Source organism: Poecilia latipinna, unplaced genomic scaffold (assembly GCF_001443285.1).
Source record: "Poecilia latipinna isolate Pla-1442-1.1 unplaced genomic scaffold, P_latipinna-1.0 Scaffold512, whole genome shotgun sequence".
Lineage (NCBI taxonomy): Eukaryota > Metazoa > Chordata > Actinopteri > Cyprinodontiformes > Poeciliidae > Poecilia > Poecilia latipinna.
Window position 1 is genome coordinate 307,625 of NW_015113128.1, and position 23,058 is coordinate 330,682.

The 23,058-nt window shown below is 37.8% G+C and overlaps 2 protein-coding genes and 1 long non-coding RNA gene across 6 annotated transcripts; 1 reads left to right on the forward strand and 2 right to left on the reverse strand.

Annotated features, from left to right (window-relative positions):
• The first annotated feature begins 2,503 nt into the window (after positions 1-2,503).
• bcl2l10 (BCL2 like 10) lies at positions 2,504-7,283 on the forward strand. Of its 2 annotated transcripts, XM_015040515.1 has the most exons (4): positions 2,504-2,583; positions 3,095-3,241; positions 4,762-5,226; positions 6,407-7,283. In XM_015040515.1, exons 2-4 carry the CDS (start codon positions 3,179-3,181, stop codon positions 6,527-6,529), a joined length of 651 nt encoding a protein of 216 aa, XP_014896001.1. In that variant the 5' UTR covers positions 2,504-2,583; positions 3,095-3,178; the 3' UTR covers positions 6,530-7,283. The 2 variants fall into 2 exon arrangements, with proteins under 2 accessions (XP_014896001.1, XP_014896002.1); XM_015040516.1 differs by lacking the exon at positions 3,095-3,241 and having other exon boundaries at positions 2,517-2,583.
• A 4,793-nt stretch (positions 7,284-12,076) lies between these two features.
• LOC106952422 (uncharacterized) lies at positions 12,077-15,562 on the reverse strand. Of its 3 annotated transcripts, none has more exons than XR_001425985.1 (6): positions 15,442-15,562; positions 14,826-14,943; positions 14,336-14,617; positions 14,020-14,114; positions 13,795-13,871; positions 12,077-13,580 (listed from the first exon to the last, which is right to left on the reverse strand). It is a non-coding gene; the product is annotated as an uncharacterized LOC106952422 (long non-coding RNA). The 3 variants fall into 3 exon arrangements; XR_001425983.1 differs by having other exon boundaries at positions 14,336-14,546; positions 15,442-15,554; XR_001425984.1 differs by lacking the exon at positions 15,442-15,562 and adding an exon at positions 15,222-15,387 and having other exon boundaries at positions 14,336-14,546.
• Positions 15,563-17,038: 1,476 nt separating this feature from the next.
• Positions 17,039-23,039, reverse strand: LOC106952423 (transient receptor potential cation channel subfamily M member 7-like). The gene is made up of 8 exons (XM_015040517.1): positions 22,792-23,039; positions 22,601-22,666; positions 20,428-20,711; positions 20,154-20,236; positions 19,077-19,282; positions 18,942-18,993; positions 18,739-18,845; positions 17,039-18,061 (listed from the first exon to the last, which is right to left on the reverse strand). The coding sequence occupies exons 1-8, from the start codon at positions 22,811-22,813 to the stop codon at positions 17,949-17,951; spliced, it is 933 nt and encodes a 310-aa protein (XP_014896003.1). The 5' UTR covers positions 22,814-23,039; the 3' UTR covers positions 17,039-17,948.
• Positions 23,040-23,058: the final 19 nt, after the last annotated feature.

Consider the following 23,058-nt stretch of genomic DNA (forward strand, 5'->3'; position numbering starts at 1 on the left):
TATATATATATATATATATATATATATATAAACATGTATCCAATATATATAATTCAGTATTAATCATTATTTATTAGTGTTTGTATAGTTATATAAATATGTATTGATATTACTAAATAATTTATTAAATAAATTATGAATGGCTGTGTGCTTTGTAATATGCTCTTCATACATCGATATCAGAATATTCCATTCCTATTCTATTGTTATAGCCACTAAGCATATTTAAATATGATGAACTAAAAAATACAATTGTTTATAAATGTAGCTTTGATAGATGTTTGAATAAGGTTTCCAGCAACAAAAAAGCGAGTTATGATCGATTAAATGCGCTGATACGTCATTGTGCCTGCTAAACACATAACGCTCAGTAGAGTGGTGGACCGCTCCAAGATGGCCGCCCTAAATCTCGTCAGCGACAATAGGAGAGAGCGGTCCATGAGGCGTCTATTCTTATATTATGTCTATGGTCCGAGCTTTGTCACCTTACAGATATTTTAAACCAATCCTTCCACTATTACTTTGAAAACGTTAACTCTGTCAGCTATATGAACTTCATCCAAGCTAGAGTGTTGAGCTAGCTAACAACGCAAATATGACGGAAGTTACACTGGCAGTGCTATTTTAAAGCTGTGTGATGTTAAAATAACACTCACACTCTTTATTTAACACTACACCTGAGATTTTAACACTGGTGTTTTTCCTGTGTAATGAGGTCAGTGCACGACAATTTCCACCCAATGTAAAGCTAGTGACAGTACAGTCTCCAACTTGAATTTGAGTTTATAAAGTGAATATTTAAATGAAGATTTATCAAGTGAGGCTGTAGAAGTGAGGAGAAATGTTTTCTTGGATACATATCAAACTGGCACCTAATAGATTTAAAGATACATATTATGAATAATTTTTTTTTTTTACTGCTAACACAAACAATTCTGGTAGTATTCTATTCAAGATTCTTGAGTGTTTCTATCTGTTGTTTTATACCTTGAACTCTGACATCATGGGGAATGGGAGGTTGGTGGTTCAGTCTCATTGTATGCATTGGGTGAGTGCTCCTCAGGTTTTTACTTGCTGTGTTTAGCGATCTGATCAGCCGCTATCTAAGTATCCCATTTGACTCTTTGTACCAGCTGATTAGTGGTTATTTTGACACTTCTTCTATCATGACTTCATGTGATCTATTTTCATTGAACATTTGGTTTGTTGCAGCTTCTGGCCCGCATTGTATCTCTGATGTATGCAGGCCTACACTTTATTACACCACCCTTTCATAATTGATGAAGAAAAGTGTCTTCACACTTTTTAAGGCTGTTTTTGAGTGGAAGAAAACAAATCAGTTTTTTTTTTTTGTTTAAATCCAAGGTGCTCACCCATTGAAAGAAAAGTGCTTTTTACATCATGTGCTGTCAAAGCACATAAAGATGTATTCAATAGTGGTTTGATCAAGAATACACATGTATAATTAAAACATATATTGTATTTTATTAGCGACATTGATCTTTTGTTTTTGCTTTTAGAGTGATTTGCCAAGTTTATGTCCTCAAAACATCATTGATTATTGATCACCTGCTCTACCTCATGCACTGTTTTTCTTTCAGTGCTCAAAGGTCAGGTGGTTTATTCCACATGAACAGTGTTATTGGGTAGTAGAATATACTCAGGATAATCCATGACTCATATGAATAGTGTATGTCAAATACAGCTTCCACTGAAATTCTCTGGACACGTTCATATATATATACCTTGGACAGTCCCTCAGAACAAACAAAACAAAACATTAATAAGCAGCTCTTATTGGCACCATTTTGTTTTGCATATTCGGTTTGCCAAAAATCCCATGAAATTCCCTGAGGAAAACACCGAGGTTAATCGAATGGGGGAAAGTGGAAAAGAGGAAGGAAAAATAAAGTGACCAATGAAGGAGGAAAGGAAATTCCCCAGTAGTGAAAGTACTTAAGATTTTTAACTGACCATAGAGCTGGTTACAACCTCTGTTTGTTTCGCTTTATAAAGCTAGGATTTAATTGTGTTGTTAGCTTACAGCGCAGTGACAATGTCTGAATGAATTTGAATTCTGTTATTTTGAATTAAACCTATTATTCTGCCAGTACATGGAATTATTATGTTTTTTTATTTATCATAGCCAATGTAGTTTTATCATGCTCTCAGACCAACCCAAAATTTAGGACAGTGCTTAGTATTTAGTTTATGTGGCTGGCTTAATATTGCAGAGAAAGCTTATTTTTGGTCAATGGCTTGACGAACACTTGTATCTCATTTACAGAAGAAATACAAATTTGAAAATGGCTACCCAAGGATAAAACCCAACTCTATTTTGTTAATATCAGGTTTACATAGCTCCTAGTGTTGTTCTAAAGCAGGGGTGCCCAAAGTCGGTCCTTGATGGCCGGCATCCTCCATGTTTTAGTTCTCTCCCTGGTGGTAGTAACAACCTTTTCAGCATATCGATGTTCTTCTTAGGCCTCTAACTAGCTTTCATTTGATCCAGGTGTTAAACCAGGGAGAGAACTAAAACACACAGGTGACTTTGGACACTTCTCCTCTAAAGATAGGAAAAAGGTATACTTAGTGCAATATTTACTTGAAAGTACTATTCAAATTGGATTATTGTAAATATTTGTTCATTTTTATTTTCAAATTGTTGATGCTGTGAAACAACTTTACTCAGTCGTTACTTCATCACACCATTGAACCCCATGCTGTCGTGCCTGAGCTGAAAAATATGGTACTAATGCCATAATAAAAACTAACTAATTTACTTAACCCATAAAATTAATTCGTTTTAGTAAACTGATCTTGTTGTGAGTCAGTTTTAAAAACATGTTGTAATTTCAACGATTTAAGTTCCTTTTAGCAGTTTTAGCGTAAACAATTTCTTAGAAATACCGATTAAAATGTAGATGAAATATGTGCGAATGTTACACTGAGTAAATTTAGTCTATTTACGCATTTGAGTTGTTGTGGGATTTTCAATTTTATTGTTAAAGACCGTTTTTTCTGTCTATAGTAAGTAAATTTCCATGCAAAGCTAAAATCAATAACGTAATGGACGTGCGTATTTTATTTCCAGGGTTGTTTCGGAAAGCATCATTCGTGTCTGGCGGAAATAGTGGGCGGAGTAAATAAATGCACAGCCGGCTTGGGGAAACGGTGAATGCACCGAGGTTCTCCTTCCGCCGTCTGGATGTGCAGAGAGCCGTCACATATCGCTGGGAGGGTAAGCGTTTGTGATAGCGAAAATTGTATATTTTACTGGTATGTTTTCGCGTCGCTTTATAGATAGGAGGAATGCTCATACAGAGGTGTTTTTGCGGTGGTTAGCTGTGGCGTAAAGTGGATGTTTTAGCTGAATTAGTTCCCCGTGTGAGCTGTTCTTTGTGTCCTCCATTGCTGCGGTGACTGACAGGCGGAGGAGAAAAAAAAGCAGCAGCTTCAACAACTTCAAGTTCGCCAGTTAAACCCTCCGAATAACGGGCGCTGAATTTTGTCCTGTACTCCAACATGAAATGTTATACGTATTTTCAGTTTTTAAAACAGTCGGAGACGCTTTTAGTCAGGCTTGAGAAGACTAACCGGCTTGGTTCACTGGGAGCTAACAAAAGCCGTCTCTCTCCGTCTGACCTCACCGACACGAAGCTAACTGACGCGCTCTGATACAGCTTTCTCTACGGAACTATTTTAAAAAAAATAAAACCTCTCAAACGCCATACTTATAATTTTCTTCTTTCATTTTTCTATCTACAGTAGTTGTTTAGTCATAATATAAATAAAATAAATTGGACAAAGGTTGTCTTATCAGGTCAAAAAAATCTGGTTTCACTCTGAGTCATTTTTTTATTTACAAAAGACAGGAAAAAAAATCTGGCAAAACCCCCCTCTTTTTTCTCTTTTAAAGAGCTTCAGTCATGTGACCTTGGTAACGGTAAGGCTAACTTTATGGCTACTGGACATGTCAGCTGACAGGAAACACGATGGACAACGATAATGGAAATGATTAGTTCAGCAAATATCCTCTGTAACTCTATTATTATTATTATTATTACTATTGATAGAAACTCGAGTGGGGGAGATGTGAAGATGCCAGTAGGGGCTTTGAAAGTCATTTTGGGTTTTCTGTTAGTCACAGTTGCTTACCAATTTAGAAAGCCCAATTGAATCCATTGAAAACTGGGAATAACCCTTTACTCAAAATTTTGCTTGATGGTATACATCACCTTTTATTTTCATGTTGACATTGATGCATAGATTTAAAACTGTAGAAAATGTTAGTTGGGATGCATTTAATGAGCAGGTAAAAATCCCATTTTCTAATTTGAAACTTATTTAAAAGTTTTTTGTTTTTTTTGTTATCAGGTGGGCTTCATTTGAGAGTAGTTGGACAAGAAAGTAGGTAATAAAAGACATGAGGCAAAGGTCATCAGGCCGGGACGTGAACCTGTGATGTCTGTGTTGAGGACTAAGGCTTCCATACTTTGGGTTGTGCTTTAACCCTTCGCTACCACAGGATACACCATTTTCTAATTTGACCAATCAGAGCCAGCTAAGGGAAACTTATGAGATAAGATAAAATGGCCAGATAAGGGAAACTTTATCTGGCCATTTTGATTGGTTCTTCCCAGTTTTGTTGCTCTTATGAAGCAAAAGGATATCCTCAGGTTCAGACCTAGATTAGACATTCTGAGTGGTTTTACTTACTTTATTCTCACTCTCCATATTTTTTTTTTTTGTCCTCTTTAGAAAATGTCCTGTGGGCTGTGGAAAGAGACCGTGGCTGTTGCAGAGGATTACATCCGCCTGTGCTGCTCAAGCCCACACCCAGCCCCTCCACCTCCCAGCGAGCCGGCTGCCGCCATGAGGCGCCTGGCCCAGGACGTGGAGGCCCAGCACCAGGCTCGCTTTCACTCCCTGGCCCAGGGCTTCCTGAAGCACTGCGGGACAGACCTCTGCTCCAACCTCAGAAAGGTGATGGATGAGATGGTGGGAGATGGACATTTTAACTGGGGGAGGGTGGTGTCCCTCTTCGCCTTCGCTGGCGTGCTGGCCAGACAGCTGCGGGAACAGACGGGCAAGAACCCGGGGCCGGACTCTGGGAAGCAGCAGGAACTGCAACAAGAGCCCGTAAGCTGCCGGGCGCTGGCGGAGACCATTGCTGATTACCTGGAGAAGCACAAAAAAGACTGGCTGCAGGAAAATAATGGATGGGTAAGTTGTGTGTGTGTGTGTGTGTGTGTGTGTGTGTGTGTGTGTGGAAGGGGGAATGATTATTTGATGTAAAGATTTTAGATAAGAGAGGGATTTTTTTTTTGTCTACCTAAAAATAACAGCCAACCACATTTGGAAACCACCTGGCTTGACACGATTTTGTTTTTCCTGCTGGAGTGCAACTCAAGATTTTACTTCTTGATTAAGCTGCTGTTACTAACGCTGCAAAAGAACACAAAATCTTACCAATTATTTCAGGTCTGGTTTCTAGTGCAAATATCTTAGAACACTTGAAATAAGCCCAAACTAACTTACAAGAGGATATTGTTTTAAGTCAATAATGTCTTAATGAAAAAGTACCAGTTATAAGTGAAATAAACTGCCAGTGGAACTTGTGCTTTTTCATCAATATTAAGGAATTAAACTTACAATTTGGTGGAAAGTTATTTACAAGTTAGTTTTCTTATTTCAACTTTACTAACAATTTCTGCTCTAGAAACTAGACCAAAAATACTGAAGATCTTGTGTTTTTGCTGTGAGGCCAACAATTAGACTGAACTAAAAATGTCCTTTAGGATTTTATGCTGCAATAAATATTTTCTTTTAATGAACACAACTGGAATAGAAGATGTTTTGGTTCCTGGAAATAAAGAGCAAATTCTATTCAATTTCACTCAAATATGCCCACACTATGAAGTCCTGAACGCTTTTACAAACAACATACAATACAAGCTGAATGGCTCCTTTTATGAATGGACTTGGGTAACACATTCACACACACACTTACCCCTCCTCCCTGGAGCAAAGCTGGCAGCTGGTTCCAACAGACGCGTAACCAGCTCAGCCAGATGGACTTTGTGGTAACAGTCAAAGCTGCACTGAATGCCAGTCCGTCTCCAAATTGAAGAGCAACGTTGTATGACCAGACAAACATGCAGCTGTAGATCAGAGGGGGGAAAACACCTGGAAGTGACAGCAGGTGCATTTATGTCGCCTACAAGCGTGTTGCCTCAGTCTCGCTGTGACTAACACAGTGTGTGTTTTGAAACCCAATTTGGGTTCAGTTTGTTTTTAATGTTCAGGACTGAGCAGCTGCTCTTGCCTTCAAGCCTTTTTATTATGTTTTCTGGCTTGTAAACAGAAGATTTTATACTTTTTTTTTTTCTTCTTCTTCTTTCAGGACGGGTTTTGTAGCTACGCCCACAACGCCAGAGAAGTAAGTCAGGACTCCTCCATGAAGACGGCGCTGGTTGCTGTCGCCGGAGTCGGCATCGCAGGGCTCACCTTCCTTCTGGTGCGCTAGCTGGGCCGCCCGGCGTCCATTAGAAGTTCTCAGCTTGTCCGAAAAATAAGGAAATATTAGAATTGTAACGTCAATGCTGCAACACAAAGTGAACCTGTAGTGAATTCAGGGTTGTGATCTCGTCATTGAACCGTCCGCACAAACTCGTGACTCTCTACAAGCATCGATACTGACACTCTCCTCTTGCTTGTTCCTGAAGATTGTAAACCAATTAGAATGCCTTTTTAAAATGTTGAGTGACTGAAGTCAGTTTGCATATCTTTGGTTAATAACTGAAGCACAAACATCATTTTCTTTTCCATCTGTGCAGCTAAAGTACTTTTTTCAATTTTTCACAGACCTGGGTTTAGATTTCAAAATTATCTGCCTTTTTTGCAAGACCTGACTTTAGTTGTGTTTGTGACAAATACATTATAGTTTATAATGTGTAAATTAATATATTTATATAAAAAATAAAACCTAAAGCAGTGGCCCTCTGCAGATTGATCCATACATGATTCTGTTTTTGCTTTTCATTTAATTTTTTTTTTTCTTGTTTTTGTGAACTGGTCTTACAAGGTCAGCAGAGCTGCAAAATGAAAATGACCTCACAGTGGTGCTGACTTGGTGAAATATTTCATATTCATCAACCAAACCAGTGACCAATTGGGCACATTTTTAATCGCATCTTGCATTCCCCCTCCAAAAAAATGTTAACATATTTTCTAATATTTATTTGACTTCTTTTTTTAATAAAATAAATTGTGAAATTTGATTCTCTGGCTTGTGTGTGATGTTTTCTTCTAAAAGCTGGCGTCTTGTTTTTATAATTCGTGTCCCGGAGCCCATCCCCTTCACGTGCAGACACTTCAGCATTAATAAGATATGTTGTTCTGTCGTCTCATCCCAGCAGCATAGGGCTCTGCTTACAGTAAAGGGATGTGATCATAAAACGGATCCATCTGAGGCTAATTCAGTCAATATGATCCTTGTGACATCTATATGAAACCAAAAATAACCAAATTAGCTTTGAAAGTTGCATTTAAGCTCGTAAAATTTCTGGATACACAGCGTAACAACTGAATGAAAAACACCTATAGTTTTTGTTAGTTTTATATTAAAAGAAATTCATTTGGACAATTTTTTTCTTTGTTTTGACATTTTCTTGAGTGAAAAGTTGAAGTAGTGCTACTCTTGTTCACCTCTGCTTATTTCAAAATGTGAAATTATGGCTTCTAAATTTAGCTGCAGAGCAAAAAATGAAATCCTCATTAAAAAGTCATTTATGCATCTAAAATTAAGGCTTTAAAATATGCAATGGCAAGTCTTTAAATTTTGTCCTGGCTATGTAGGTTTTTTTCTTACAGGACTTTTCCATCAGGCCAACTCACTGCGTCCTATCACAAGGGGTAAAGGCAAACGGTAATAAGCTTCTTGGACTTCTAGTTTTTTAGTTTCTAAGAGTAGATTTATCGGCAGTTGGCTAGCTCCGAACTACGTGGGTTAGGCTGTCGAAGCCATATGCCATGTGAGAGGTACAAGTACTACAAAACACCCCAAAAAGGTCAAAGTTGTTGTCTCCTGAGGGAAAATGACTTGAATGTTATTCATAATGGTCTTAAAAATGTCAAATCTGAGTTGGTGAAATCTACAGGAACCCTGACATAGAAGGGGACACTTTGTTCTGTCACTGCACCAGCGCTGGGTACTGCGGTAGTCTGTGTGGCTGCAAAAAATGACCTAAACAGTACAAACGTGTCCTAATCGCTTTTAAAACAAAATTAAGAATGAAACGCAAAAAATTCCCCTTTTTGAAACAGTGGCTCGTATACTGCATGCAGGAAACTGGTTGTACCTCATCCAACCAGATTCACTTTTGTAAGGCGAACATCTTAATTGTCTGCACTGATGTGACTGGAGAAAGCTTCATTTATCTGATATTTGGCTCCCGTCTATGGCCAGTCTTTGCCACTGGGGGGCCATAGAGCAAAGGCTAACTTGTTCCTCCTCCCCTGTTTGCAAGTATATTTAAATGTAAGGACAACTGAAAAAATAGGAAGTAGTTTAACAGCACACAAACCAGCTTAGCTTAAGATGAGTTATCTATTTTGAGAAAACAGAGTTGAGAAACGTAAAGCAGCTATGAATGAACGAGGAAGGAAATATGGCAGGTTATATTTTTATCAGCTTTCAAATGCACAGTATTGTTATCAACACACTCAGTTTCGAAGCGCTGACCTCTCATACTTCCTCCTGTTTAAACTTCCTGCTGGTTGTAAGTTGGTAAAGCTTGTACAGCTTACAAAAGTCAACTAAACCTGGACAAACAAAAAGTTGGCAACACTATTCAACATTGTAGATGAAATAACCATCTGAAAAGTGTGGTATATTTCTTGTACTCTGTTAAATTTAATGTCATTTTTCTTACAGTCCAAAAGTGCAAGAAAAGATGGCCTAAACGAATCATCTAAAAATTTAAACTCCAATTCTCTAAGCAAATCAGAAACTGTCCAAAAGTAATTTTACCTTCACGTACAGCTACATACGTCTCAGAAAAACAGCTGTAGTGCAAAAAGAAGAAAAGAAAATACAATTGAAAAAGAAGCACAAACATAGTAAAAGGAGAATAACAAAAAAAGAAAGATTTAAAAGATCATTTCTCTTTTGGCAAAGTAGTCCTCTATAGTTCACGTCAATGTCCGACATCAGGGCAACTTCTCTGCATCCTGAACCGCTGAGAAATGACCCACAGAACCAAGAAACTGCACCAGATCGATTCAATAAGACTGATCCATTTTTTAAAATTATTATAATTATTTATTTGAAATAATAAATAAGATGGGTAACAATCTTTAAACCTTAAAGCAACCAGCCTGTGATGATGAGGTTGTTGTTGGACATTTAGAAAAACAAATTATGCAGCTAGATTCAGTTTTCATACAAAAAAAAGAGTTTGATCAAATAAAAATATTTAACCAGCTGAAGCTCATTCATTCTCAATTCCTTTTTAATTAATCTTACAGCATGATTATTAATGTTCTTCATTCTTGTACAGTTTAAAATACTGTTTTAAGTGCATTCGTAAAGAAAAGGCAGACATATAACATGAAAATATATGTTTTTATAATCACAAAACACTTCCATTGTAAAGAATTTATGACTAATAAAAATGAACAAGCTTATTTAATTAAGCTGATAACAAGGACCTATGTATATATTTATATATAAATATGTAATTAAGTACCTAATCAAGGCTACAGTTAATGATCAACAACTTTATGAGGCCTACCACTTTACCACGTACTATTATTACACATGGACAGTATGTAAACATTAACTGTATGCTAACCATTATTTTTCATTACAAATCTTTTTTTTACTTGAGAAGTAAAAGCAAAGCCCCCAAATTAAGGGAAAAGTCATAAAACATACCAATGCAAATGGATGAATCAACCTTTACCCAGAAGAAATATAACCTCGTTCCATTAAGTTTAATTTAATGACACTGTCCAGATATCAAACTAATCTCTTTGATGCAAAAGTTTTAGGTTTCTGTACTGACAGGTTGTATCTAAACAACAATGTCACAGATAAGAATCACATTATATGACTGGAAAGCTAAGTGAAAGAACATAAGCTATGAATTTGGATAATCTGTGAGAAAAAATAGAAATAATAATCAGCACAACATTTTTCCCCCATTAGTACAAAAGTGAAAAAAAACTGTATAATTTCTGTAGCTGGTTTAGTGAAACTACTGTACAGCTGGAAGTGGAAAGGACCTTTGAGTTGGATAAAATATGTTTGAAAGATACTTTCAGCGGTGAGTAAGTACATATGCCATATATGAATACATACAGCTCTGGAAAAATCTCAAATTTTACTCTTTATAGGTGTATGTTTTAGTAAAATGAACATTTTTCTTTTATTCTATGAACTACTGGCATCATGTCTCCGAAATGCCAAGCAAGAATTTAGTATTTATTTTCAAAATGGTCAAAATAACCAAAACGATGCAGTGCTCTCAGACCTCAAATAATGCAAAAAAAAAATAAATAAATAAAAAATTTAGAAACAATATCAATGAGTTAAGAAATCAATATTTGGAGGAATAACCGTGAGGTTTTCAATGGGGGTTCATTACCGTGGACTCTAATTTTTTTTAGGGGTTTTATGTGTGTGACACATGACAGTTTTCATGTCTGTATGGAACTCAGAATGAGGGCAACCCGAGGTTGCCCTCATTCTGCAATAGCAAGGCTATTGCTGGGACCTGCAGCACTGAAACAGATCATTTCCTTTCATACACAATCCAGTTTCACTTCTTGCTCTCTGAAGCGTTTCTCCATTCTGTCAAACCTTAGCTAAAACTGGCTGTGATGTGGCTTCCTGTTTCCTGTTTGTTGTGTTACGGTAAGCAAGTGAACTTGTAGCAGTATGAATGTAGCAGTATACAGTATGTATTGCATTGGTATAAATTATACGAGGCATTAAGCAGTGCCAAGATCATGTAGAACGACCTCCGTCAGATATGAAAAAGGTACTGAATTAAAGCGATGGACGCCATCTGATGTTTAAACTGATGAAATTTTATTCATTTTCAATTTTCTTTGTGGAGAAAAGTCCTTTTTTATAACCACTTTATTGGATATACCTGTTCTATCGCTTGCTAACATATAGCAGAAGTCAACCCAGTTACCTCAACTCAATTCAAAAGTATTTTACTTAACCCAAACGGAAAATAAAATGTCGTCATAGATGGTGATGCTGTGGTAGCAGTCAGTCTTGCAACACGTCTGAAGAAGCCTCTGACTGAAGACCTTTGCTGTATGACAGTCTGATGATTGCTATGACATGCTAACAATTTGATATCAGCAGAAAACATTATATTTTACATAACATGTTCTAGACAACATCAACAGAAGTTGGCAAGCACTGCTGATTCATTTGTTTTTGCCGCTCATCTTTAAATCCGAGTCTGGTTAGAAAGCCGAGCAGAGACACAAAGAGGGAGGCGGGGGAGTTTTCTTCTTCTGCTTTGATTCTCTTTCAACTGCTCTTGAGTTTGAGTTCATGGTTCAGATACTGTTTGACCCTTTTGAAAAGGCAAATGCGTAACTTGATGCGAATAGCTATCTAGACTTTATAAGGACGACTCAATTAAGTTCTGATGTAGCTCCAGAACGGAGGATAAAGGGGTTTAATTGACTTTCTACATGCTACATGGAGCTAAATCTCTGTGGTCTTGATTCAATGAAGCGTTTGACTCATTCAATGGAAAAAAAGGAGCGGTTTTCAAGGCAACAAAGGTGGTGCTGGCAAGGTCTACCTACTGAACCTGTACCTGGTGAGCATACAAAGGTTTCAGCTAGAAGTTTCTTTTTTAATCACTAGTTTTCACATGTTATGTGATGCAAAAAGTTGAAACTAAAGACCTGAAAGGTTCTGTTTTCTATTATCGGTCTAGACAGCTGGTCTTATTCTGTACATGCCTCGTCTTGCCTGTAATCTGCCCACGTAGCCATCAGTTTCTAGTTGGTGTGTGAGAGAAAATGTCAACACAGGCGATGGCAATCAGTTACATTTTATTGAACGGGAACAAAATATGTTACAGGAGCAGTGTTTCAAGAGTCCAACTACAGGCCATGTAGCACTTTGCTTTATAATGTTATTGTACAGTTGTTCATGTTGTGAGGTTTGTCATAAATATCCAAAGTAAACATGTCTGGCATTTCTTTACCCAAATACTCCCACGTTAAACACAACCCAAAAGAAAATCTCCCACGCTAGCAGCCAGTTAGCGCAACTTAGCATAAAGTCTGTAAATGGCAGAAATCGTGGCATTTATGTTCAGATTCAAGATAGGGAAAAAAAAAAAAAAAAACATAACTGAAGGTTAAAAAAAAAAAACTACAAGCAGGAAGTTAACAGCATAAAATAGCATAAAATAAAAGTTCTGGGAAAATTATAGCTTTGGCTACTTACAAAAAAACTTTTTAATGTTATGCAGGTGATTTGATAAAGAAATATTTTATATAATAACAAAGCTAAGCTAATATAAACCAACATTTGCTTCACCCAAATTAATGGTATCAGTCAAATTTGATCTGTCTTGGGGGGAATACATATGCATACATCTATAGATACAGATATATACACACATGTGTTGAATGTTATGTGCTACTAAAATGTTTATTAAGTACAGGCATTATTGGTCTTATGTTCCCAGGCTTCCCTGTTCCCCAGTGGGGCATGACACACAATCTGAAAAACATGTTTCTCAGCTCTGCAGCTTATTTTTGGTCAGCAGGATATTATGGGAATAGAAGTGGGTCAGAGATTAGGTTAAATATAAAATAGAATTATGAGACCAGATTTTATGTTTTTATTGCTCCTCTGTAATGATGCTTTGACAGAGGAAAACGGATATTAATGAGATATTTTAGATCATAAAAACATCAAATACATCTTGCAAAGATTAAGTGAATGTTCCTGAGAGTCTGGGGCGTAGTAGACTCTAAGGAGCGATTAAAAACTCCCACACGCACGTAGATTCTGTTCAGTAGTATAAACAAAGAAATCCCCAAATATATACAAATCTTCATTAGGAGCATCTGTTTTTTTTTTCTCCCTCCGTTTCTCATAACTTTGATGAGACTGAAGCAGACTGTCGGGCTCCAGGCGGCCGAGAAGCTTCTCGACTTGCATCGTGCACACACCACTTGGGTTTTAGGTGTGTGCATTCATAAAAAGAGGCGTCGATCGCCGCCTGGATCCAGAGAGCCGCTCTCACAAACATCTTGTTTATATTCACAGCCGCGACAGAGCCATATCAGATCTTTTCATTTTGGCACACACAGATTTTGCATCCATTAATTAAAATCCTTACTCTAATTTTCATACTCCGGACGTGCACAACAGGTTTATGGACTGTTTTTTTTCGTTTGTTTTTTTTTGCCAGTGTGAATATAACTGTTTGTTTCTCCACCTTTTACAGGACAGAGCATATCCGTCTCTTGGATTTCTTCTTGGCGTTGCCATCAGGAAGCTTCTCCATCAACTTCTCCGCCATCTAAACATGAGGCGCAAAGGCATGCAAAGCAAATGTGACTCTCCTTTTGTTGACTTCAAATAAACACGTTGTGAAAGACATGTCAGCTTTTTTATGTATCCAAAAGAAAAACAAACGCATACAAAAAAGTGAAATGACTGGACAGCAAAAGGGAAATCCTATTCAGCGTTTAAAGAAGTGCTTTTGAATAGAAAGTTTGAGCTAAACCACAAACCTGCTCAGGATCTGGAAACGACTTCGTCTCTAGCTTTGAGTAGAGAAGCTCATCCTCCAGGGATACCTCAAAGCTATCTATGGAGGTGAAAAAAAATTATGAAGAATGAAACATTAACTTAAAAAAAACTATATATATATATATATATATATATATATATATATATATAGGTATATTACTTATTAAATATACCGTAAATATATAAAAACCAATAGTTCAGAATACCTGTCCTCCCAGTGACTCCTTTTACCTTCACTCCAGGAATCTGCCGGAGAACGCCGGCTAGTTCCTGGTAGCGGTATGCATAACTTCAGTCTTTACTGCAATATAAAACAATCAAGGTAACCAAATGAGAGCTATAGATAACCAACCTCTCACTCTTGAGTTTCATAATTCTGCAAGCAGCTATACTGCAAAAGTGCACAACATAAAAAAGAAACAAAGCAAACAAACAAAACATTTTTATATTTGCCAATTAAAATGCAAAAGTACATGTGTTTAAAGAAGAGGAAGTGGGGCTAAAAAAAAACAACAACCTTACCAGTACTCAATAGTGACTGTCTTCATGGTTTTGCAGAAGAAGTTGTGATGAGGGCAGAGTTCTTGTGAACTCTCAGTCCTCAGTTTACAGGAATGAGATGTTCAGAGAAAAAACTTCGCCCTATCAAACAGCTAAGCCACGCCTTGTGGGAGGCTGGAAAGCTGCAGTTCAACCTTTCACAAGCCGCCCAGACTCACAGAGCGTCTTTACTCTATGAAAACAGAAATCAGTTTCTTTAGTAGTGGCTTCGCTGCGATGCTGGTGACTGTTCAGCCGCTTCTTCTGCGTAAAAACAACGTAGGCGAAGAACTTGATAATTACACAGTCGTTTGTACAGTCTGTTACATATTATTATGTACAAAATAAAAACAAGTTAATAGGAATAGACTCAGCATACATTATAGTACTAACAGAAGTATGTCTCCAATTTTACACATATAATGGACCAATGCTTCAGCAAATCTATGGTTTATTCTGATTTATAACTAACCTAAAATCAAGGGGAGCAGAAATAGAGCGTGAGAAACCCATGTACGACTAGGCAGTCTGCCCCACACCGTCTTCCTGTCTGGCCACTCTCAAATTAAGGCAGCCAGAGTCGATAAAGCCTTTAAAAAAAGAAAAAGAAGTTAACATTTAGACTAACGGCAGGTAACGGTTACAGCCTAACTTCTGCAAAAATGCCAACAGCTGATCGTTTCAGACTATCGGTGGCTAACGGTAGTTAGCATCTAGGTTAGTAGCGGCTAACGGTTACTTATAATAAACACCCATAAATAACTCAAAATAGAATATATGTTAATAAGGTGCATATTAACATAAAAACATATTCTGTTACATTAACATATTTACAGAAAAACATATTCTGTTACAGTAACATATTTACAGAAAAACTTCTCCATCCATTTGATCGGGCAGGTGATAACGTTTGAAGGCTCGTAAGGCTTGGAAGTCAATCTCTCGCCCATGAACCACTACTGCCATCTTTTGGCGTAAAATGGCATTGTACCAGAAATTACACCTGTTGCCGTCTGAATAAATGCATCGCTCCCAGTCAAAAAACAACCAATCAGAGTCAAGAGGAGGGCCTTAGAGCCGGAACTTACCCCAGGAAAACCATATATCCGCCATCATCGGTGGGCATGCTAACTAGCCTTAGCATTTGTGGCAGGGTATGTTGTGATAAACCAGCTGAATCAAAGACTGAAAGTGAAGGTGAAAAAGGATTACGAAATGCAGTTTTAAAAGGGTAACAGGAGTTTTTAAAAGTTTTAAAAATTTATATCAAGTGCGACTTACATTTAACTTTGTAATTTAACGTCTTGAAATTGTGCCTCTTGTCTCTTTAGAAACTCCTGCTCTCAAACTCCCCTATCAAGAAGTCCTCTATTAAACTTCAACAATGTTTTTACCAGAAATAACTCATAATGAGCATAGCAGATATGCAGTTCCACCAGGTGTTTGCTAATTGCTGCTGCCTAGTCTGAAGGAGCTGATTGGGGGCGGGCTGCTCTGTGAGGTGGAAGCTCAGAAACTGGCAGAACTTGGTCCACCAAGGCATTTTGTACAGCTGAATGGTTGCCACGGGAGATTAAATAATTTCTCAAACATGCATGACAGAATCAAGGCAACACTGCAGGTATGTTCTTGTTGAGGGAATAAAATTATTAAGTGTAAAGCTCAAAAGTCAATTTTACATAATAGTGCCCCTTTAAAATCATCTAGTGAATGTGAGTAAGTGCTACACAACATAAACAAAACAAGTCGTAAAATGGAAAGAAAAAAAAAATTGAGGTGTCTCAGGGGTGCCACAACTTGGCATGTCTTCACCCAGGCTGGCCGTCTACTCTATTTGACTGAGGTAAAGAAGCATCCCTTCTGACTTCAGAAATGCAAATCTCACATTTACAGAGGAGCACCTGCACATCCCAGCCCTTTCAGCAGCGAGTTATCACACAGGTGCGCCGGTGAGCGATCCCGTCAGTGTGATCAGAGACTGCGCAACAGAAGGTATCGTGTGTGTGTGTATTCCAATACCGGCAGGTAATGTCAAAAGATAGTGTGCAGAACAACAGAAGATCCATTGTCTTTCTCCAGCAAGTAATAAGCCTGATAATTTCAAAAGCCCATTCATTCTCCCAGACTTTAAAAGTCTGCTTCTGACAAGGCTGGTTACTTGACCAACCTTGATCAAATTTGCATGGTTGCAAAACAGGTCGATAGACACCAAAATTCAATGCAAGCGGAAATTCCATGAGGACAAACGTTATACATGATTGTTTAGAGAGCAAAATTGGACAGCTCTCATCAGTGACAAGCAGATGAGATACTCCAAGCTACCCAAGCATGTATTTTCATGCTTGAGTTCAGCTCATTGATTCCTAAACAGGCATAATCTTGTAATTTTTTTCAATTTTCTGTCACCGTTAAAATTCTTAGTTCAGTCAAAGAAGCTTCTGTCCAACATTTTCAGCGTTATAAATCAGGGATTAGTAGGTCAGACCTAAAAACAAAGAAATAAAAAGAAACACAAAAAGAAAAATCGGTACTGGCCAGAAAAAAGAAAACGTGATCGACTACACTTGTTGAAACATATATCCAAACACTGGTGGTCTGTTCCAGTAGTGTTTTAATGTGTTTTTTTTTTGAAGCAGGAAAAATATCAATAAAGACAAAGAAATCTTTTTCGAGCTTTAGAAACAATGATGTTTGACATTTTATTTGTTTAAAATGATATTCAGTACAAAATGTATACAGTAATACCCTTGTATTTGTCAGTTCCCCTGAATAAAATATTTCAATCTGTTGAGCTCATGCCACATATCTGTATCTATAAGATACACTGGATTGTAGTTTTTGCTCATACAATAGCTGATGACAAAGATATAGCAATAGTACCTCTGTAACAATAAAAACTAAAAAGGAAAATTCTGATGGACACACTTTCAATACAATAAAATTACATACATTTTTTTTCTGTAAAAGTTGCATTGCAATCTGCCCATAGGTTTTTTTAATCATTATTTTTTTACAAGAGTTTTAAATTCATGTATTTCTTATCATTAGCTAAAAAGACAAAAAAAAAAAAAAAAAAAACACGTTTTTAAACATTTAAAAAGACGTGATACGGTGGCAATCTGCGAAGTTGCAGCGACTGTCTTAGCAGGTTGTCCTGTCTGAAGCTGCTGTAACAGATCTACAATGCACTTGATTTTGTTCTTTTTTAAAAAAAAAAACGCTTTTTTGTTGGTGAAACAAGGCAACTTCTCAAACTTCTAAAATAAATAAAGCCTCCGCAATGATACTGTACCTGTTTATATATCCAGCTTACATATATGTACGCATGTGTGTACATATACGTTCAGAAACGTGTACAAAATGCTTTTAAAAATCCTCTCCTGGTGTCTAAAAACGGAACGATTACGATAGCAAATGTCTGCATGCACAAGAAACACAGCGGCAATTCTTCCAGTTCGTTGGCTTCTCCTTCCTGCTCCTTGGCTTTGATTGAAATAGATGGAGAAAAAAAACAAAGAAAAAAAAATACAACTCTGTCGCCCCTCAAAAACACACACCAACACGCGGACAGCCACACATAAAACTGTCTCACTGATCACAGCATCAGTCTCATCGATTGGCGGGAATCTTTGACTCCGCCCCCTGGGTTGGGCGGGTCATCCTGTGGGAAGGTAGCCTTATCTGGTGTGTAGTCGTTCCTTTTTAGATCTGAAGAGGAAGAAAAACAAAGAAAAACAGATATGATAAATGGCAGGTTAAAAGCCAAACAATACATCAACTTTGGTTGTTTCTCTGCGATAAGCTTTCTGTCATGTTTGTGCAGCCGTTACACAGTTTCCAACTTTTTTATTTAGTCTCCGAAGCCTTTATTTACAGCAGTTAAAATAAGATAAAATTTTAACCTTGGAGGGGGGTGGGGGGGGAAGACTTTTAACATAATAAAACAGCTTTTTAGTGCAGAATAAAAAGTAATTTGATATCTGTTATAAGAGAAATTTGGCGGAAGACTAAATTTGGCAATATTTTATTTGTAGGGGTGCATAAGACTGACATCACACTGTTATAAACATGACATAACACCTGTTATGAACATAAAGGAGTCTTTATGAATGTCTGAATGTCATGAAGTGTCACTCAGTTAATACAGTTGACACTTTTAATAGAAGTTTTAATACAACTTTGCATTAAAAGTGTCATTATTTACCGAATGTCACTTCATGACAGTCATAAATATTCACAAAGACTCCTTTATGTTCATAACAGGTGTTATGTCATGTTTATAACAGCGTCATGTCAGTTTTATGCACACCCCTTCAAATAAAGTGTTGCCAACAATTCCCATATGAAATTAAGCAACCAGTCAGCAGCTCGAAAGCTCGTCCCACCAGGAAGTTTGAGTTTCCGGCAGCAGGAGTTGCAGTGGTGTTTAGTCCGGAAGTTTCTGATGGCATCGTCTCCAAGGTTGGCAGGTCCGAATATCATGTCGTACGATCTGCAGCAGAGACAGAGGGATAAGTCAGTTCCTGAACTCTTGACTTGATCAGGATTAAATGAGAAAATGGCGACTCCATGTTGTGAGAACGCTCACCCTTTCTCCCCGCTCTTAATGACAGACGGATCCGTCAGGATCTCCCCGACGCCTGCAAATGAAAGCGGCATTACAAGAAACGGCTAATTTTTTTAAAGAATAAATGTGGCATTGGCGCACATACACCCGTCTTACCCTGCAGGTCGAGCACCAGCAGCTCTCCCCGGGTGTACTCGTACGTCCAGTGGCTGAAGGCCAGCATGGTCTCCTCCAGAAGGTTGGTGGGAACGATCTCGTCTCCGTTGTTGTTGTTAAACTTCCTGAACTCGCCGGTGATGCACTCTTCAATGGCAAACCACTGGCCAGCTGAGTGGCAGTACAGCAGGAATACCTCCAGAAACCTGAACACACAGAATGATGAGCGCGGCTCAAGACCGGTGATCATTTTTAAAGGACAGGGACGGCAGCATCACCAGAATGGAAAACGTGTGATTATAACAGGATTGTTTGATGTTTTGATAATGACACCTGATATAGTAAACAACTTCTTTCTTTTCTAAAATCTTAATGAGACTTGTTATGAATTTTAGCCTGTCATCTAAAGAAAATGTTCGACTGACAAGTCAAACCTATGGAAAATAACAGTCCGACGTTGATTACAGTCCTTTGTGGTATCGTTAGGTAATCGGCCAGAAACTGGAGCACCTCTACCAAATTTTTTTTATTTTTTTTCTGTCTATCCAGATGATGTTGTACTGTTGAGACAATACATTGCCTGGAGTAAAATAAAATGATTTTGGTTCCTACACATCTTCTGCTTTCTGTAAGTGATTGTCAACTTTGTTTCTTCTGTCAAGAAAGAACTTCTGCACTGAAGAGTGTTTCTGTCCATGTGTTAGCTTATTGGCATGTCGTGTTTAATGAACGTTAAAAAAAAAAGTTTCTTGCTTCTGACCGGATTTCTCTGTACTTGTATGAAAATAAAATGGCACTACTGTTAGCAAGTTTTACTACCACTGACAAATTGGAAAGCATTCTGTTAGATAAGTTGAGTGTAGAAACCATTGGTACAGATGGTGTCCGGTAAAAGGCTTCAGAAAAGACATCACGCTAAAACAATGTACTATTGTACTACTGCAGAAACTGACATGGGGTTCCCCTTTCAGAGTCAGAGGTTAGACAAGCTGCAAGAGGAGCGTTCTACACACTAAACAAATATGACCAGGAATGAATGAATAATCAGGTTTCTATGAACAGGATGTGATTGGTTACCTCGGTGAGTAAGGAATTGTCTTTGGCCTGATTTGATTGAAGGCAAACGTCAGCTTCTGAGCAGCTCGTTGCTGTTGAATTTCCTTGAGTGATAAAAGAAAAAGAAAAGTTACCAAAAATCATAGCAATTGATTAGGGAAATGTTGTGAAACAGAAAACACTGAACATGGAAAAGCTGTTGCCAAGGTTTGGCATTTCTTGGATCTCTCCTCTTTGGGGACACACCCAGACCTTTTACTGCAGAATAACACAAAGTAGATCTAAATATTCTCACCCTGAGACAAAGATGCAACACGGTCTCCTCCTTGTAGATGCTCTCCCATGTCTGGACCACCTCAGGCAGGAAGGACTTGACTATGTAGAGGTGTCCAGGCTTCAGGATGTCGTACTCTGACCAAGTGCAAAGGACCTTCAGAGCCCGTCGGAGTCCTCCGCCCATCTCCTCCTTGCTCAGAAACTCTATTTTGGCACAGAGGCCCCGCTGGGCCCAGGAGGACATGCTGTTGTTGATTGTGTTTGGGGAGCTCTCCTCCAGACGGTACACCGTCACCGGCTCCCCTGTGGCAACACAAAGCAGGATGTCTTAGCCACCGATTTGTGTGCAAATTATTTCTAGCTGTAAGACTATTCTCTCCAAGCGCTCATCTTAATAACTGCCAACCAAATGTCATTGCCTTTTAGGATGGGTTAAAATTTCACACATTTGCCGCTTCTTCCACTGAGCGCAATTTTTGCCAACGTAATAGATATTAGGCTCACTGCCCGAGTTTTTAACTTGTCAGGCAAGATGTTTACACTACAAAGATGAACAAAACCTGCAGGAACAAGGAAACGGATTAAACAAAGAGCTGAAATGCGTAGTCTGCAAGCCATAAAAGGAAGGTTAATTTAAAAAAAACAAAGCGGTTCCGTTCATTAGCATCTCGCAAACATGGAGCAGTCTGATTTGCTTTTGCTTCATTTCAACCTGAATTAGAATCCTATTCTTCAGTGACTTGCGGTCAGGTATAGAGTAATTCTTAGCAAGAGGCGTTTAATTTGGCTGCTCCTACCAAAATAATAGCCTACGCTCTAATGCCGCATGACGAGTTCTGCTTTGAAAATGTTTTAAAACTTTATTAAAACGGCATTAATAATCAGCGTAGAATATAATAAACTCATTGAACGCATTTTGTAATCATTTCCGTCACAATATCCAAGAAAATAATTAAATTTTACACCAATTGTTACAAAATGCACAGGCAACTCTTGTTAAATAACGGTCATGTTGTAGATGCTACCCATTTAAATGTTTGAAACTTTGGCCAATAAATAACAGTTTTTGTTTTAGATTACACTTGTCCATGCAACAATGCAAATTATCTCGTTCCCAAGAAGTAAACAAGTAGTTCCTACACGTCTTTGTTCCTTCCCATGTCACGGGCTCCGTAGTCAAAAGGTTACAGAAAATGGAATGAGAAGTGGAAAAAAAAAAGTTTCAAAATGATTCATAACAAAAATGTTTCAGTACAAAATCAATTAGAAATAAAAAGAGAACTGTAACTTGCTTTAAAAAAAAAAAACAGATGTGAATGCTCCGTATAAGTTTAGAACTGAGAACCTTTGCTCGAGTTCTTCTGGTTTTTAACTCAGCTACATTTAGACTAGAGGTGAGTCTCTCAGCAGTCATGATGCGGAGGTCAGAGGCGGAAAATAGCTGTGAGTTTGCATGCGACACAATAATAAACTCATTTTACAATCTTGTGGAACAATGAGGTGCACAGTTAGATTATGCTGTGCTCAAAGACCAAAAAAAAGGAACAGATAAAGTGACGAGTCAAACTTGTCATGGTGTTACTGAACTGTTAAACCGCCTGCACATGTGACGGTTTTTGTGCCTTGACCTAAAAAGACCAAACGCATAAAACCTTCACCTAAAAAAACACTAACAAAAATGCATGCTGAATAATTTTAGTTTTCCAGCTCCTAAAACCTTCCCCAGAATTCCAGATATTTTCCTAATGAAAATATTTAGCTTTTCCAGATTAGTTTTTATGAAACTATATACATTTTTACCTATCCTTTAAATGACCTGCATACTAAATGATTTTAAAAGGGTAGCACCATGACAACCACTGTTTGCCTCTACATGACTTAAGTTATTTTACTAATTAAAAAAGAAAACCCATCACCTGTAGCCGTCAAAACATCATATCCTCATTGTCAAAACCAGCACTTCCTCTTTCGAAAGAAGAAGTAATCTAATTTTAAAGTCATAATAACTGTTAAAAAAAAAGACGAAACATTCAAGGCAGCACCGACACTTTGCTCATTCACTGCGAAGCAAACGGCAGTGGGAGTAGAAGAGATCTCTTATCTGCCTTCATGCTTCCTCATTCTCAAACAGTTCGCTGGTTATTAATGAAGCCGTCAAAAAGGTGAGGACTGGTGTATTACTGTGTTTTCACCTCTAGGGGGCACAGGAGTGAAGGGGATGCTCTGAGACAGCCTCATCAAGTTGTTGCGCTCTACAGCTGGAGGAAGAAGAGTGAAAAGCAAAGACTTGCTCATTATTTACAGAAGTTACTAAAGTGAATGGATAACAAGTATTTATTATTAACAGAGTGGAAATGTTTGAACACCAGTGTAGTCTCCTCACCCGAGTACTGATAGCTTTCCATAGGCTTGAACGGAGAGCCGATAGCTGAAGAAACAGAAATTAATGTCTTTTTAACTACACTCAGACTTCATTAAGCAGTTCCGGCATCAGCCACTAGATGGCCATACATAATTAAAAACCAAGAACACAAACAACTAAAACGGTTTGATGCAACAGGTAGTACTAGTAGTTGTTACAAATTTACATAGCATTCAAATTGTGTCATGTTACAAACACAAACTTCAAAGAATTGGAGGGATTTTATGT